General features: G+C 42.7%; 1 protein-coding gene across 1 annotated transcript in view; it reads right to left on the reverse strand.

Moving 5' to 3' along the window:
- Window positions 1–14,266, reverse strand: part of LOC124616356 (probable cytochrome P450 6a14) — a 105,700-nt gene that overhangs the window by 18,964 nt on the left and 72,470 nt on the right. The window contains exon 4 of the mRNA XM_047144666.1: window positions 6,275–6,431. Coding sequence (XP_047000622.1) covers window positions 6,275–6,431 — 157 coding nt within the window. The remainder of the gene's footprint in view (window positions 1–6,274; window positions 6,432–14,266) is intronic.

The following is a 14,266-nucleotide window of genomic DNA, read 5'->3' on the forward strand; positions in this document are numbered from 1 at the left end:
ACAGAAAATTGGAGACATTTACAAATATACTTTGTTATACAATAGTTATACAATAATGGGTAACGAAAATAACGCGGATTTGTAGTAAGAGGAATAGTTTCTTCTGCAGTCAGAATAATTCTTTTAGAAGTTGTCTCAACATTTAAGTATTCTTTTTTACAAATGAATTTTGTACTCATTTTCTCTAGACAACTTGTGTACGTCAAACGTTTTGGGTCTGTATTGGTTCTTTTTTCTAAATAACGCCCTAACCTTGAATTTAATGACAGATATGTAGTGCTCTGAACCTAAACCAGGACTCCTAATAACTTTTACATTGAGTACCTCCATTGCAGAGTGTCTACTTATAGCAACGTGATCGAGGAGTTTTTCACCACAAATCGAATTTCGTGATACCCACGTAGTTTGTTGAAGAATATAGATTTTAATATTATGTTATGCTGCCTGCACAAGTTCAAGAGTCTTTCTCTGTTTACATTGGTTCTTTTATGTGCAGGGAACTTTACTACCATGGAATTGAGCCGATGTTCTTTGTCAATTTGTGCATTAAATTCTCCAAGTAGTAATATTGTGTTTCTCGACGGAATGCGATCTACGGTGTTTGACACAATTTGCCAAAAATTTTTCGTTTATTTTCTCTGTGATCTGATTTCCTCATTTGCTGGTGTTTGTGTATTTAAAATAGTGTAAACTTCATTTGATGATTTAAATGTTAGTGTGTATAACTTTTCATTAATTGATATAATTCTATTATTGAGTTTAATATGTTTCGTTTAGAATGAAACACGTTCCAAATTGGGGTACATACTTCATAACTCTATTTTCGTAACTTTTATATTAATTTAAAAATTTAAAACGAGAAAACTTCATGAAAAATTCTTAAACGATATAATTTGATCAAAAATAACACCAGGAAAATATAGAGGAGGAACAATATTTATTCTGAGGATTCTGCCCACATATACCGAACTGCAGTTTCAGTTCAAAAGACTGCAGTTTCCAGTAAGATTAGCATTTAGCATCAGTATAAGCAAGGCACAAAGACAAAAGTTATGATGTTGTTGTATTAATTTCACAGAATCATGCTTTCCTCTCTGTTAGTTGGATGTAGCTTGCTCTAGGGATGGGAAACCCAAAGAATTTATGTATCTACCCACCAAATAACATGATGACAAATGCAGTACCTAAGCAATTACTGTGATAGATAAGTTAATTAGGAATGAAATATAAAGAAAACAAAGCAGAATTCTCATACACTAAATTAAATACGGCTGTGCTGAGAATGCGACACGGCTGCCAGGCAGTATCGTGTGGCCTTTAGGGTCAGAATGCGAGTTTAGTTTTGTTGTGTTTCGTATTGTGCTGCGTGTGGTGGATAATATAACTGGACAACCTGCCGCATGTCTACATTACCATACGTAGCGCCTGTGCTGCTGGGAAAAGGGCTGGGTGAGATATTTCTACTTCCGAGTTCTTTGCAGGATATTATGAGAAAGTTGATAGCTCCTTTACATCGGTTCTTAAGAGGTCCGCAATATTTGTTAACGTTGGTGAACAGCTGTATATAATCTGCTTGTTTAATTATAATGTAATCGTAGAAAAATGTGACAGTACATCTGCATGTATGGGACTACTTTCCAATTAACACTTAAATGCTTGCGAGATGGTGCATCGACTCACCTTCACTCCATTTCTCCTCTGCTCCCGTCTGGGACATCACGCGGGAAAAATAAAGGCTTAAATTTTTCCGTGAGATCTCTGATTTCTGTTATTTTATTACGATGGTCATTTCTTCCAGTGTAGGTCAGTGATGGTAAAACATTTTCGCATTCGGTAGAGAATGTGGGTGCTTGAAGTTTCGTGGAAAGATCTCGCCGCAACGAAAAATGCCTCTGTTTTAATAATTGTCAACTCGTTTATGATATCCGTGAGATTCTCTCCCCTGCTTTGCCATAACGCAAAGCGAGATGCCGTTCTTCGAATTTTTTCAGTGTCCTCCGCTAATCCATTCTGGTAAGGATCCCATACTGCACAGCAGTACTCTAGCAGAGGCCTGACAAGTGCAGTGTAGGCAGTCTCTTTAATAGACCTGCTGCGTCTTCTAAGCGTTTTGCCAATAAAACGGTTACTGTTCCAATTTAAGTTGTTAGAAAATTGGAATCTCTAGGTATTTAGTTGAAATGGTAACCTTTAGATTTGTGATTTACTGTGTAACCGAAATTCAGTAGATTCCTCTTAGTACTCATTTGGAGACCCTACGCTTTTCGTTACTCAGAGTCAATTGACACTTTTCGAAGTTCTTGTCTAAATCATTTTGCAATTGGTTTTGATCTTCTGATGACTTTTCTAAACGGTAAATGATACCATCATCTGCAAACAAACAATATAAGATGGTTGTTCAAGTGTCTCCTAAATTGTTTATATAGAGTACGAACGGCAAACACTTCCTTTGGAAACGTCAGATATCACCCTCAAATACTACGAACTGCCCCCTTTCGGACAGGGGATCACAAATCCGTCCGCCCAATCGAGACGGTACTCCAAAGGCATGCAATTTTGACTGCGCCTTAATGCTGTTCGTCTGCGATGATGTGCATAATGAATAATCCATGTGTCTCTCTCTCTCTCTCTGTCTGTGTGTGTGCGTGTGTGTGTGTGTGTGTGTGTGTGTGTGTGTGTGTGTGTGTGTTCCACATTTTTTCCTAAGGAACTGGACCAATTTTCAACCAAACTTGGTACACATATTCCTTACTGTCAGCCAGCAATCCCTGTGACACCGCCTACCTATCATAGTTCAGGAGATACACGTCATACACAATTAGCTGCGTGAAAAATCGCTGCATCATACATGTCGTTTACATTTGTTAATTCTGTGCTGATAACTTTATTCGCAATATATTTCGCTAACAGTAACCGCATATGCCGCTAAATGCAGCTACAAAATTATATTACATTTATTCTTTAGCACTAAGACAATCCTAGAGTGGAGTCAACTTAAGAGAAACTCTGACACTTGGCGGCGCTTTTGACAGCTTTCAACTGTGAAGCGCAAACGGCTGTAGACGGAATCAGTAGTTGTCTATAGACTTATGAAGAGGTGTTGCCATAGATACGTTTACAAAATCGAGTTGTAGACATGCGAAGCAGCTGCGCACAGAAACGATCCAGGATCTTTGTACGACTGTTTGATGATTTCAAAGGTTTTTACATGAATACATGGAAATGAATTTTTTCCATATTACACTTCATTTTTTGTTTTAGATTCTAATAGAAAATTGGCAAAATGACTACCTGGGCAATGCCGAGTTTGTCAGCTAGTTCTTCAATAAAATCAGTGTTTCAATTGAAGTTCACTTTTTATTTCAAGACTGTAATTTTCGATGCCTGTAACAGCTAACTTTAAGCAATCCAGGGCTGTACTGAATTCGGTGGCTGTTCTTCCAGATGAATGAGGCTGAAGCCAACAAAGATAAAAATTCACTTTTTATGGATGACAAACATAAGTAAAGACTACCACAGCAAGTCGTTTGAGTTTGTAAGTTTTTTAAGAAACAAGAACCAATCTCCAGTGATATTGTGAAGCGGTGTCTCACTGTGCGTACTTCTCCGCAGGTCTGACTAGAACAAGTAACTGTAAATTAAGACACGCATTACTAACACGTATCGGAGCCATTGTTAATACAAGGTGTTTGAAAATTCCTCTTGCAAACTTCTAGGGCTTGTAGAGGGGAGTGAGTACAATTTTAAATAGGAACCCGCGGCAGAAAATGTACCGCTTCCGCTCTACGACAGTTTCAGTTCAGATGTACAACGTGTCCACATCCGCTGAGGGAAAGAGGGAAGCTTCAGAGCTGCTTGTCGTGGTATGAAATACGGTAGACAAGATGACGTGTATTAAATCAGGCGATCAGCTGATGTCACTTAGCGTATGCCTTCCCGCGAGGCCTGTTCAATGCGGAAAACATGGTTCGGTACACGTTTTCGGAATACGGAGACATGTTCCTTGTGTATGGCGAAGCTCGAGGTATCAGAAGAGCTGCTAGTCGGCTGTATCACAAACGTTTTCCACAACGTAGCAAGCCATCGTACAAACTTATTGTCGAAGTGACACAGCAGCTCCGAGAAACAGGTACCTTCACCGTCAGCAGGGAGGAATGTGGTGCTCCACGAAAATATCACAGGCCCAACTTCGAAGAAGATGTACTGCATCGCATTGAAGAGAATCCGTCAACTAGTACACGAACAACTGCATGTTCAGTTGGTGTTTGCCACAGTATCGTCTGGGACGTTCTGCGTTAGCATCAATTACATTCGTATCACTTACAAATGGTAAACGTTGTGGGTCCAGCCGATTTTCCACAACGCGTTGCCTACTGCACGTGGTTCCTGCACCGTTGCATCGACATACTCCTGTTTCCACGTCGAGTTCTGTTCACAGATGAATGTAAGTTCACTAGCAACTGTGTTCTGAATTCATGAAACAGCCATGTCTGGGCAGACGAAAACCCTCGTACCGCGTTTGTTTAGGGTTTTCAGCACCGGTTTGGTATTGACGTGTAGGCAGGTACCCTGGACGGCCGTGTGAATGTATCATGCCTGCTTCCGCTCAAGCTAACTGGTCTTGCATGCTTTATCCTCCTCTAAAACGTAGGTCTATAGGACCTGTTCTTTGAAGTTGTGCCACTGAATGTCCGTCAGGAAACGTGGTTTCAGCAAGAAGGTGCAACATCTCAACTTGCCGGCCGGAGTGGCCCAGCGGTTCTAGGCGCTACAGTCTGGAACCGCGCGACCGCTACGGTCGCAGGTTCGAACCCTGCCTCGGGCATGGATGTGTGTGATGTCCTTAGGTTGGTTACGTTTAAGTAGTTCTAAGTTCTAGGGGACTAATGACCACAGCAGTTAAGTCCCATAGTGCTCAGAGCCATCTCAACTTCTCACGTGCGGTTCGGAAAGATTTCTGTAGACGATATACAGAATGATGGATAGACCGAGGTAGTCCAGCCGCGTGGCTGCCGTGATCGCCAGATTTGATTCCTATTGACTACTTCTTGTGGGGTCGCATGGCAATTTCCATTTACGAGGTTCCTGGAGGGATAGAGGAAGATCTGCTACCACGAGTTTTGGTCGCTGCACTAGAAATTGAAGATACACCAGGTGGGATGGAGAGGGTGCACCAGAACAAGCTCATAGGTACACTGTCTGTAACAAAGTTGGTGGTTGTGATATCGAGTCGCTGCTGTAATGCATTAGTATCATTCTGTACGTACAGTATGCTGGGTTCTTTTTCATTTTAGAATGATGTAAACACGTATAAATGTTAATACAAACAACTGTGCTTAAATGATAAATAGATGTTTCGTTATGTTTCCTTTCGAACTGTTGCATAACAACTGTATTGCGTAGCACATAATTCAGTTCGTCAAGCATCAGTACTGTTCTGTTCATACAATTCGCTGGGTTCTTCTTTGCTTCGGAATAATGAAAACATACAATGTTTAAATGTTAACACAAACAAATGTGCTTACGTGATAAATGAATGTTTCGCTTACTTCAGTTCCAGAAGCAGAAGTGGACAGTTAAGGATCTGAACTGAAATCGTCGTTGAACGGAAACGGTACGTTTCCGGACATTGGTTCGTATTCAAAATATTAAGTACACACACCCCACTACAAATCCCAACAGCGTGGTTTAGCCGCGCGGTCTAAGGGTGCCTTTCCACGGTTCGCTCGGCTCTCCCCGTCGGAAGTTCGAGTCCTCTCTTGGGCATGGGTGTGAGTGTTGTCCTTAGCGTAAGTTAGTTTAAGTTACATTAAGTAGTATGTAAGCCAAGGGACCGATGACCTCAGCAGTTTTGTCTGATAGGAACTTACCACCACCACCACCACCACAAATCCTAAATGTTTGTAACGGGATTTTCGAACACCCTGCATATATAAGAGTAACGTAAGGTTGTGTAGACAGATAGTAGCATAAACATCTAGGATTGAACTGAGTGAAAGTAGGTGTAAAGCATTGGTTGACTTCAATAAAGTTTCCGCTTCTCTCCACCAAATCGATACATTATGTCTTCTACAGGATTGATTGAATAAAGATTACGTGAACTTCATTTCCAATTATTTACGACAAATAATCTGCACTTTGAGTCGACATTTTCTTCTGGTTCCTCGTTCTTATTTTCTTTCCCTCATTTTGTTTCAAATAAGCGTTGTAGATATATCTGTGAGTGAGATCGAAGCGCTTGGTGTACAAAGAGCGAAATTTGAGAAGTACTTACTTGATCCTGGTGTTTTGTCGGTGCTTTGGTCGTCCCGCAAGTTCATGAGCAACTGCAGGAAGTCTGCTCTCGACACTCCGTGGGAGTCTCGGTATTCGATGGCGTCCTTCACCAAAGTGGTGAAGTACTCATCCACGTCGGGAGATATTGTATGGATCTGCACAGAAAATAAGGCCTAAAGTTAAATATTTTTGTGGGCCTTTAAGTTTTTCCGGGGTATTTAATACTCGACACTGTTTCCATATTTGAACCAATCGTCGTTTACTGCCTAGTTCTACATGTAAACTGGATACATACTGGTCAACTTCAGATTAAGAATTGAAGACTGCTATACAATTATCATGTCGCACTATTTGGTGGCATTCTGTATGTAATAACCGTAAATATGAGCGTAGTAACAAGACTGTCTTCACTACCATGGGTAGTGCTATCCACGGCAAAAATGCGAGAGTCTGATGGGGCCACGTTGTGTGCCAGCCCACCACACACAGAACATCACACTTGCACCATGACTGATGTTCCTGTACGTCAGATGGATTGTGTATTCCTACTTCGATTTTGATGCACGGCGAAAATCCGTCAAGTGTGCCAAGAAATAGAGTGACTGGGAAGAACACGACATTAGGTTCAAATGGATCTGAGCACTATGGGACTTAACATCTATGGTCATCAGTCCCCTAGAACTTAGAACTACTTAAACATGTTTCTTTATGAACTGTCAGGATGATGAGTTACTTTCTGGGTCAGCATGATCCCCAGATTTTCTCACTGTCAGTATCCAGAATATCAAGAATCAACAATTTCTGGGCCAGCTTACTTCACGAGAGGATACAGTGACTTTAGGACATGCTTCCCAACCGAATCATGCATGCATCGACGGCACTGAAATAACATCACATACCCTGTCAATTCTCGAAGTTGCATTTCGTTTCATCCTCCCCTTCTGAGCGTTTATTTATTTATTTATTGGGTGTTTAGCTCAAGTAAAGTGGTAACACTGAATGTCTTTGTGGGAATTGTTGAATCAGAGTAACAAGCAAATTTGAATGTAACGTATAAAAATCTGAGAGAACTATTCTCTGAGTATTGATCACACCATAATCTTAGTCAATTTTCTGCGAGCCACGTGGTTCATAGTATCAACTGTGCATTTATTCGTGTGAAAGCAAAAACGTGCACGGTCTTTCCAATGGCGAATACATTACGCCATTACGGAATATCTCGGTCAAAATACTTGGTACATGGTCTCTGCAAAACTGGAATGATTTTACAGATACAGAGTGTCCGAAAGCCTTCGGGGCAAACCTATACAGAAGACAATTCTAAACCGAATATTTTTATCAAAATTTCGAAATTTTATATGTTTATGAAATTTCGACATATTTTTAAATCGCTTGTGTTTGATAACAAACAACTACTTGCCTCATCGACATTAGAGGAACTAATTCAAAATCAGTACACAGTTTCTGTGACCTGTCCACGGGGAAGATGCATGAATTTGCAAACATGCATTTAATGCTTAGTGCTGCAGAATACAAAACGGAAAGCAGAACAAATATGAAGATAAAAGCTTGACAACAGGATTCGTCCTCACTGGAAGATATTTATCGCCGTGGACAACAGCTTACGTGACCTGGATAGCTTATGACACAGAGAAACGATGAAGGTTCTCAAAAAGAAATAGTTCTGGGAGTAAAATTTGAGGAGATGATTGCGAATCGCTTGGGAGATCATTCACCAATAACCAGCTTTCTAGTTGTCCGTGAAACACACACCCTGAAAAATAGAGTACGCCTCCTACTGGTGGGACACGGCGACAGCAGATACCGTAATCGTTAATTTGGAAGGGAAACTCCTTTCCCACGGACAGCGTGATCACCGTATTTCACTTCTACCGAATGTCATGAAGACGTTGATGTATGAATACCTAGTAGGAATTGAAAGGAAACTTGTTGGTAGGTTCCTAGCTTTCTGTGTCATTGTATAACACAAAACAGGCATATTTGAAATAGTGGTGAAAATATTATGCGCCTATGTAACACATACATTGGTTGTGAGCAATTTGTGAGGATATGAAATGCAACAAACCCATTAGGCTCCGGCTAGCTAGTGCAGGTCGCAGACTGTGAGTCTTGGAGAGGCTACTGATAAAATGTAGTCAGTGCACTAAGTAGATTATTTACAGAACACCCGCAAGTCTTTCGATATTACCAAATTCAGTCATAAAGTATAAAGTCTGTAAATTATCCATGATCATATTGTGGCACTTAAAAATAAGATCTGCCTTGATCACGCTTCTTTTCCTCTCTCTCTTTTTTTTTTTTTTTTTTTTTTTTTTGTGATCCACTATTAGCGGTTTCGGCTACTGCCCTCTTCAGATCTGTTACAAATAAAAAACAGTCATGTAACCAACTAAGTTATACTAACTGAAGCAAAATCTATAACAGGTCTGGTGATACATCATAAAAATAAAATATTTATTTGATTAATAGTCATGCATACCAGCCACACACATCATAAAATATTCTGATGTACATATTAACGTCAAAATCTATACCTGCGGATATATTAAGTGCTGGTGCCTCTCTGGGGGACACAACCTTGAAGTAGCACTGTCCATGTGCATGGAGAGGCTTGTGTGTTAGTGTGAAGCTGAGGCTAGGCTAGCTGTGGGAACCGACGGTCAGTAAGGTCTTCGCCGATGAACCAGACTAAGTATGGCCCACAACGACCTCTCATCCCACATCCATTCCTTGTCCTTTCCCAACTCCTCAGTACTCAATCCAAGGTGTGATGCGGTCCGAGAGGTGCGTGGCACATGGGAAGATGAGTCGTGAAAGGAGCCTCAGGGATCCAGGCGACCTCCCTGAATAATTAGCCTTGCACCGCATGGAGTTTCCGTGGTGTGGACCGGTTAGATCCCTAACTCCCATGGCACCAAAATGACACAAAAAATAGCAATACTGAAGGGCAAGTTAAGACCTCAGACACCCAAACATCGTGGCTGGAACTGATGGATAACATCCCCTCAGCTAAACAGGAGGAGAGATCTGTTCAAGAAATGGAAATGATTACCAAGAAGTTGGACCAGATTAAGATCAAAGACTTGTGTGGGGTTCAGAGGAGGAAACTTCTTAGAGATCAAAATTTAATGGAATGAAAAGAGTGGCTTCCTCAACAAAAGTGGACGGGACTAAAAGGGCTTGAGCCCAAGACCTCCGAGGAAAGACTGTCCCAGGGCGTAGGGAGTGTACAAACGCCTTCCACACCGAGGGCAGGCAGTAAGAGAACAAGGGAGGGATCTAAGACTTCCACTTCTCAGGATAAGTGTATCCAGAAAAAGCTGAAGCAAGAAATAGGGAAATAGACCTACAGTACTGCAGTCTCGGTTTTTAGCATGGTGGTTATCCAGCAAGGCTATCCACTGGTCAAGATCACCTCACAGCAGGAGGAGCTTGTGCAGATGGCCCTCTTTGAGAAGATTGGAGGGGGGGGGGCACTGGTCCAGGACCCAAATTCAGGAGAGTCTATCTGGATCACAGTGCTCTTATCTTTGTCTGTGAGGGGGTGGGTAGAGTGGACAGGCTTAATCAAAAGGTGCCCCTAATATCAACGTGGGAGGATGCAAATCTGCCGGTAAAGACAGCGACTGAGCTCTTCGAGACAGCAAAGATTTTAATCTGGGTGCCAAAACTCCTTATGATACCTCTCCAGAGTCTTTGAGAAAATAGGGTCTCAAAACATGAAAGTCTCGACAGAGGGTTGGAAGGTAACCAACCGGAAGGCTGCATCAAACAACGAAACCCCTGTGGTGGAAGCCAGAGAGAAGTCCTTGAAGGCAATGCGAGAATGGTACCTGAGACTATTCTTGGGGTTCTCACAGGTTGCAATCAGGGTAATCAAAGACATCAGAAGCGACAATGGCGGCAAGATGGAGCCTGAATGTGCTGGAGATAAATCTGCAACACAGTAAAGTGGCCACTGCTGCCGTGAGTCGTCTTCTGGGAAGACAAGAAGTGGGCAGAGCCTTGATTCAGGAACACTATTTATATAAAGGGGATGTATCGGGTTCCAGTGGCACTAGAGATAATCTGGTTTATGCTAGAAATATAAGAAACTCCAGAACGTGCATTTACGTAAAAAAATGGAATTCCTTTGATGTCGATGGCGGACTTTTGTCCTAGGGATTTAGTGACCATCAGGATGCGGCAGCGTGAGGAAGGTATCACGAGGGAGTTTGTAATGACCTCAGAATGCCTTCCTTACGAGGACAGTGCTCCTCCTTCACAGGAGGTGAGGAGACTGATGGAAGTCTGTGCACAACAGAGGGACCAACTACTGGTTGGATGCGATTCTAATGCACACAACTGTGGGGCAGCACTGACACCAACAGTAGAGGTGAGTACAGTCTACAATTTCTTCTAGCTAATAACTTTGAGATCTTCAATAAGGGCACAGAACCTACATTCAGGAATATAATAAGGGAAGAGGTAATTGACATAACCTTCAGTTCCACTTTGAGGGGTAGTTATGTCAAACAATGGCATGTGGCTCTAGGGCCATCCTCGTCAGACCATATGTATATTAAGCTCGAGGTTGAAATGGGCATTAAACAGACCATGTCCTATAGGAATCCCAGAAAAATTGACTGGCAGGCGTACAGGAGGGACCTCAACTAAAGCCTATCGGAAGTCGGCACTTCGATGCTTTGATAAGTAATCCGGTAGAGTTTGAGAAGGTATCAGAGGCACTGACCTCTGCCATCATGACCTCATACCATGACAACTGCTCAGTCACCAAGAAGTGCAAGAATAGGAAAGTATCCTGGTGGAACAACAACCTGGAATCACAGTTGAAACTGCTAAAGACTGTTTAACTTTGCAAGAAGGTCAAATACAATCTTGTAATTTAGCAAGCAAAGCAGGCGTCCTGGAAGGTATTCTGTGGGGAGGTAGAGGGTACGGTTGTTCAGGCCAGACTTCATAAAATCCTCAGTATGATACCAACTTACCCAGGAAGAACTTTAAGGAAAGAGGATGAGCAGTATACAAGGAAAGTACATGAAACGCACATGAAGCTCAGGACTCATTTTCCTCAATGTACTCTGAGAGACAACATAGACCAGGAAGAGTTCTCTGTGAGATATCATTTTTAGTTATTCGAAGGGAGGACTGGGAATCTGCCAGAGAATGTGTTAACCATAGTAAAATTCAATGGGTGGTGGGAACATTCCAACTGTTCAAGTCACCTGGCCCAGATGGAATTTTTACAGAGCTCTTGCAACAAGCAGGAGTGAACTTCACAAGATTCCTATGCATGTTATTTAGAGTTAGCCTAGCAGTAGGAATCATTCCTAACGTCTGGGGTGCAATGAAGGTTGTCTTCATTCCAAAGCCAGGGAGAATTGATCATACCAAGGCCAAGGGTATGAGACCAATCAGTCTGTCCTCCTTTTCTCTTAAAACATTAGACAAACTGGTCAACGTGCGTGTTAGGGAGAGGAGGTTAACTGGGGTCCGTTTACACATAAAACAAGATACATACAACCAGAAAAATCGTGTGAAAATGCACTCCACCATCTTGTTGGGAAGATGGAGAAATCTCTACACTATCAGGAAATAGCCCTCTGCATCTTCTTGGACATCGAAGGGGGTCTTAGCAACACGACCTTTGGATCCATGGTTAAGGCAGCAGAGGTGCATGGCTTGGAGATCACCGTTTACAGGTGGATTAGAGTCATACTTAGAGGTAGAAAGGTAGAAGCCACCGTGATGCAACAAAAAATGGTAATCAGCACCACCAGAGGCAGTCCACAAGGAGGGGTCCTGTTCCCTCTACTGCGCGGAACCTTGTGGTGAATGAACTCACTGTAGAATTAAATTATAGACAGTACTTTTGCCCGGGATACGCAGACGATCTTGTTATAGTAGTACTTCGCAAATTTTCAAGTAAAGTCAGAGCTATGGCACACACTGCATTTGTGGTGTCAGCGCCAGACACCACACTTGCTAGGTGGTAGCCTTTAAATCGGCCGCGGTTCGTTATACGTCGAACTCGCGTGTCGCCACTATCAGTGATTGTAGACCGAGCTCCGCCACACGGCAGGTCTCGCCTAGAGACTCCCTAGCAATCGCCCCAGTTGTACAGCCGACCTTGCTAGCGATGGTTCACTGACTACATACGCTCTCATTTGCAGAGACGACAGTTTAGCATAGCCATCAGCTACGTCATTTGCTACGACTTAGCAAGGCGCCATATTCCGTTACTATGTATCCGGAACAGATAATATTGTGAATCATGTACCGTCAAGAGCGACGTTCATCATTAATGGATTAAAGTTAAGTATCAAACTAATTACGTCCGCTTTCTGAATTCTAAATCCTTGTCATGTTCCAGACCTCACGTCAGTATAGTTCTTCCCTCCTTACGCCAGCCTGCGTGAGCTAAAACGCGTGCATTTCGGCCTCCTCAAGTAACACGGTGTTGGCTCTTCTACCAAAACAACAGCATTATGCAAAATTGGTGCACGAAACAGGATCTAGGGGTCAGTCCTAAGAAGACTGCTATAGTACCATTTACGAGGAAGCAGATCCAACACTCATATTGGAATATCAAGCTTCTCGATGAAACTCCACCAATGCAGGGGACAGTGAAATATCTTGGTGTAACCTTCGATGAGAAACTATTGTGGACCCCTCACGTAAGGAGCACCTATTCCATGGCGAAAGGTACTCTAATGAGTATGGGAGAGCTTGTGGTAAAACCTGGGCCTTAAGCCCCAAGGGTGTGTACTGCATATACTCTGCGGTAGCACGACTTATGATCACTTATGGGCCTACAGTGTGTTGGAAAAAGGTAGAACAGCAGGTAGCTGCTAAGGAGATTGTAAAGGTACAGAGACTGGCCTGCTTAGCTATTACAGGCAGAATTAACAACACATCCACTGCTGGGATGTGGTACCATGCTGAACATGCCCCCATTACTCCTATGGGTACAGATGGAGGCAGCAGGTGGAGCACACAGGTTAAAGACTGGAAAAAACTGGGACTCACTGGGATAGCCAGGAGGCTCTCACACTAAAATACAGAGCGAGGCAGACTTAGGTATGGTTGGTCAAATGCCGGCCGACTATATAATAACTCCCATCTGCTTCAGTAAGCCTTTCAATGTAGTAATTGGAAGTAGAGAGCTCTGGGAGAACAAATTTCGACACCGTACTGGGGACATAGTCTGGAGCACTGACGGTTCGAAAACAGACCAAGATGTTGGGGCCGGGATGTATGGAGTGCAGCCAAGGCTTGAGAGTGCAGTCTCTCTAGGGAAGATGGCCACTGTGTTTCAAGCAGAAATATCTTCCATCAGGGTGTGTGTGTGGAGGAGAATTTGCGGAGATGCTACAGAGGTTTATTCAGACAGCCAAGCAGCCCTGAAAGCACTGGCAGCCTCTGCAACAAGACCAAAGATCGTGGCAGAATGCCACAAAGTCCTTGTAGTGCTTGGGGAAAGCAGTAGGGTAAACCTATTTTGGGTCCCTGGTCACTCAGGGATTAGTAGTAATGAGTAAACCTGTAGGTTTGCCAGGATAGGGGCGATGACACCATTTATTGAACCAGAACCTGTCCTGATAATCACCAAGGCGATGAACAAAATAAAACTACGAGGCTGAACAAGGAGACAGCACGTAGAATATTGGGCTAAAGTCCAAAAGCAATAACGGCGTGGTATTGATGCCGAAGCTATGTTCTAAGAGAATTATCTCAATCTTGAGCTTAAACAGGAGAGAAATGAAACTCGTGATTGGACTATTGACAGGTCATGGGAATTTCAAAAAAACACCACATACAATGGGGATAATAGAATAAGACTCCAAATGTAGGATGTGTGGTGTGGGCGAGGAAACCGCATCACATTTGATCTTCGAACGCGAGGCATTGGAGATTAAGAGACACATAATATTCGTATCAACCAGACCTGAAGAAATTATGTCTGGAA

The sequence above is a fragment of the Schistocerca americana genome, chromosome 5 (genome assembly GCF_021461395.2).
Source record: "Schistocerca americana isolate TAMUIC-IGC-003095 chromosome 5, iqSchAmer2.1, whole genome shotgun sequence".
Classification (NCBI taxonomy): Eukaryota; Metazoa; Arthropoda; class Insecta; order Orthoptera; family Acrididae; genus Schistocerca; species Schistocerca americana.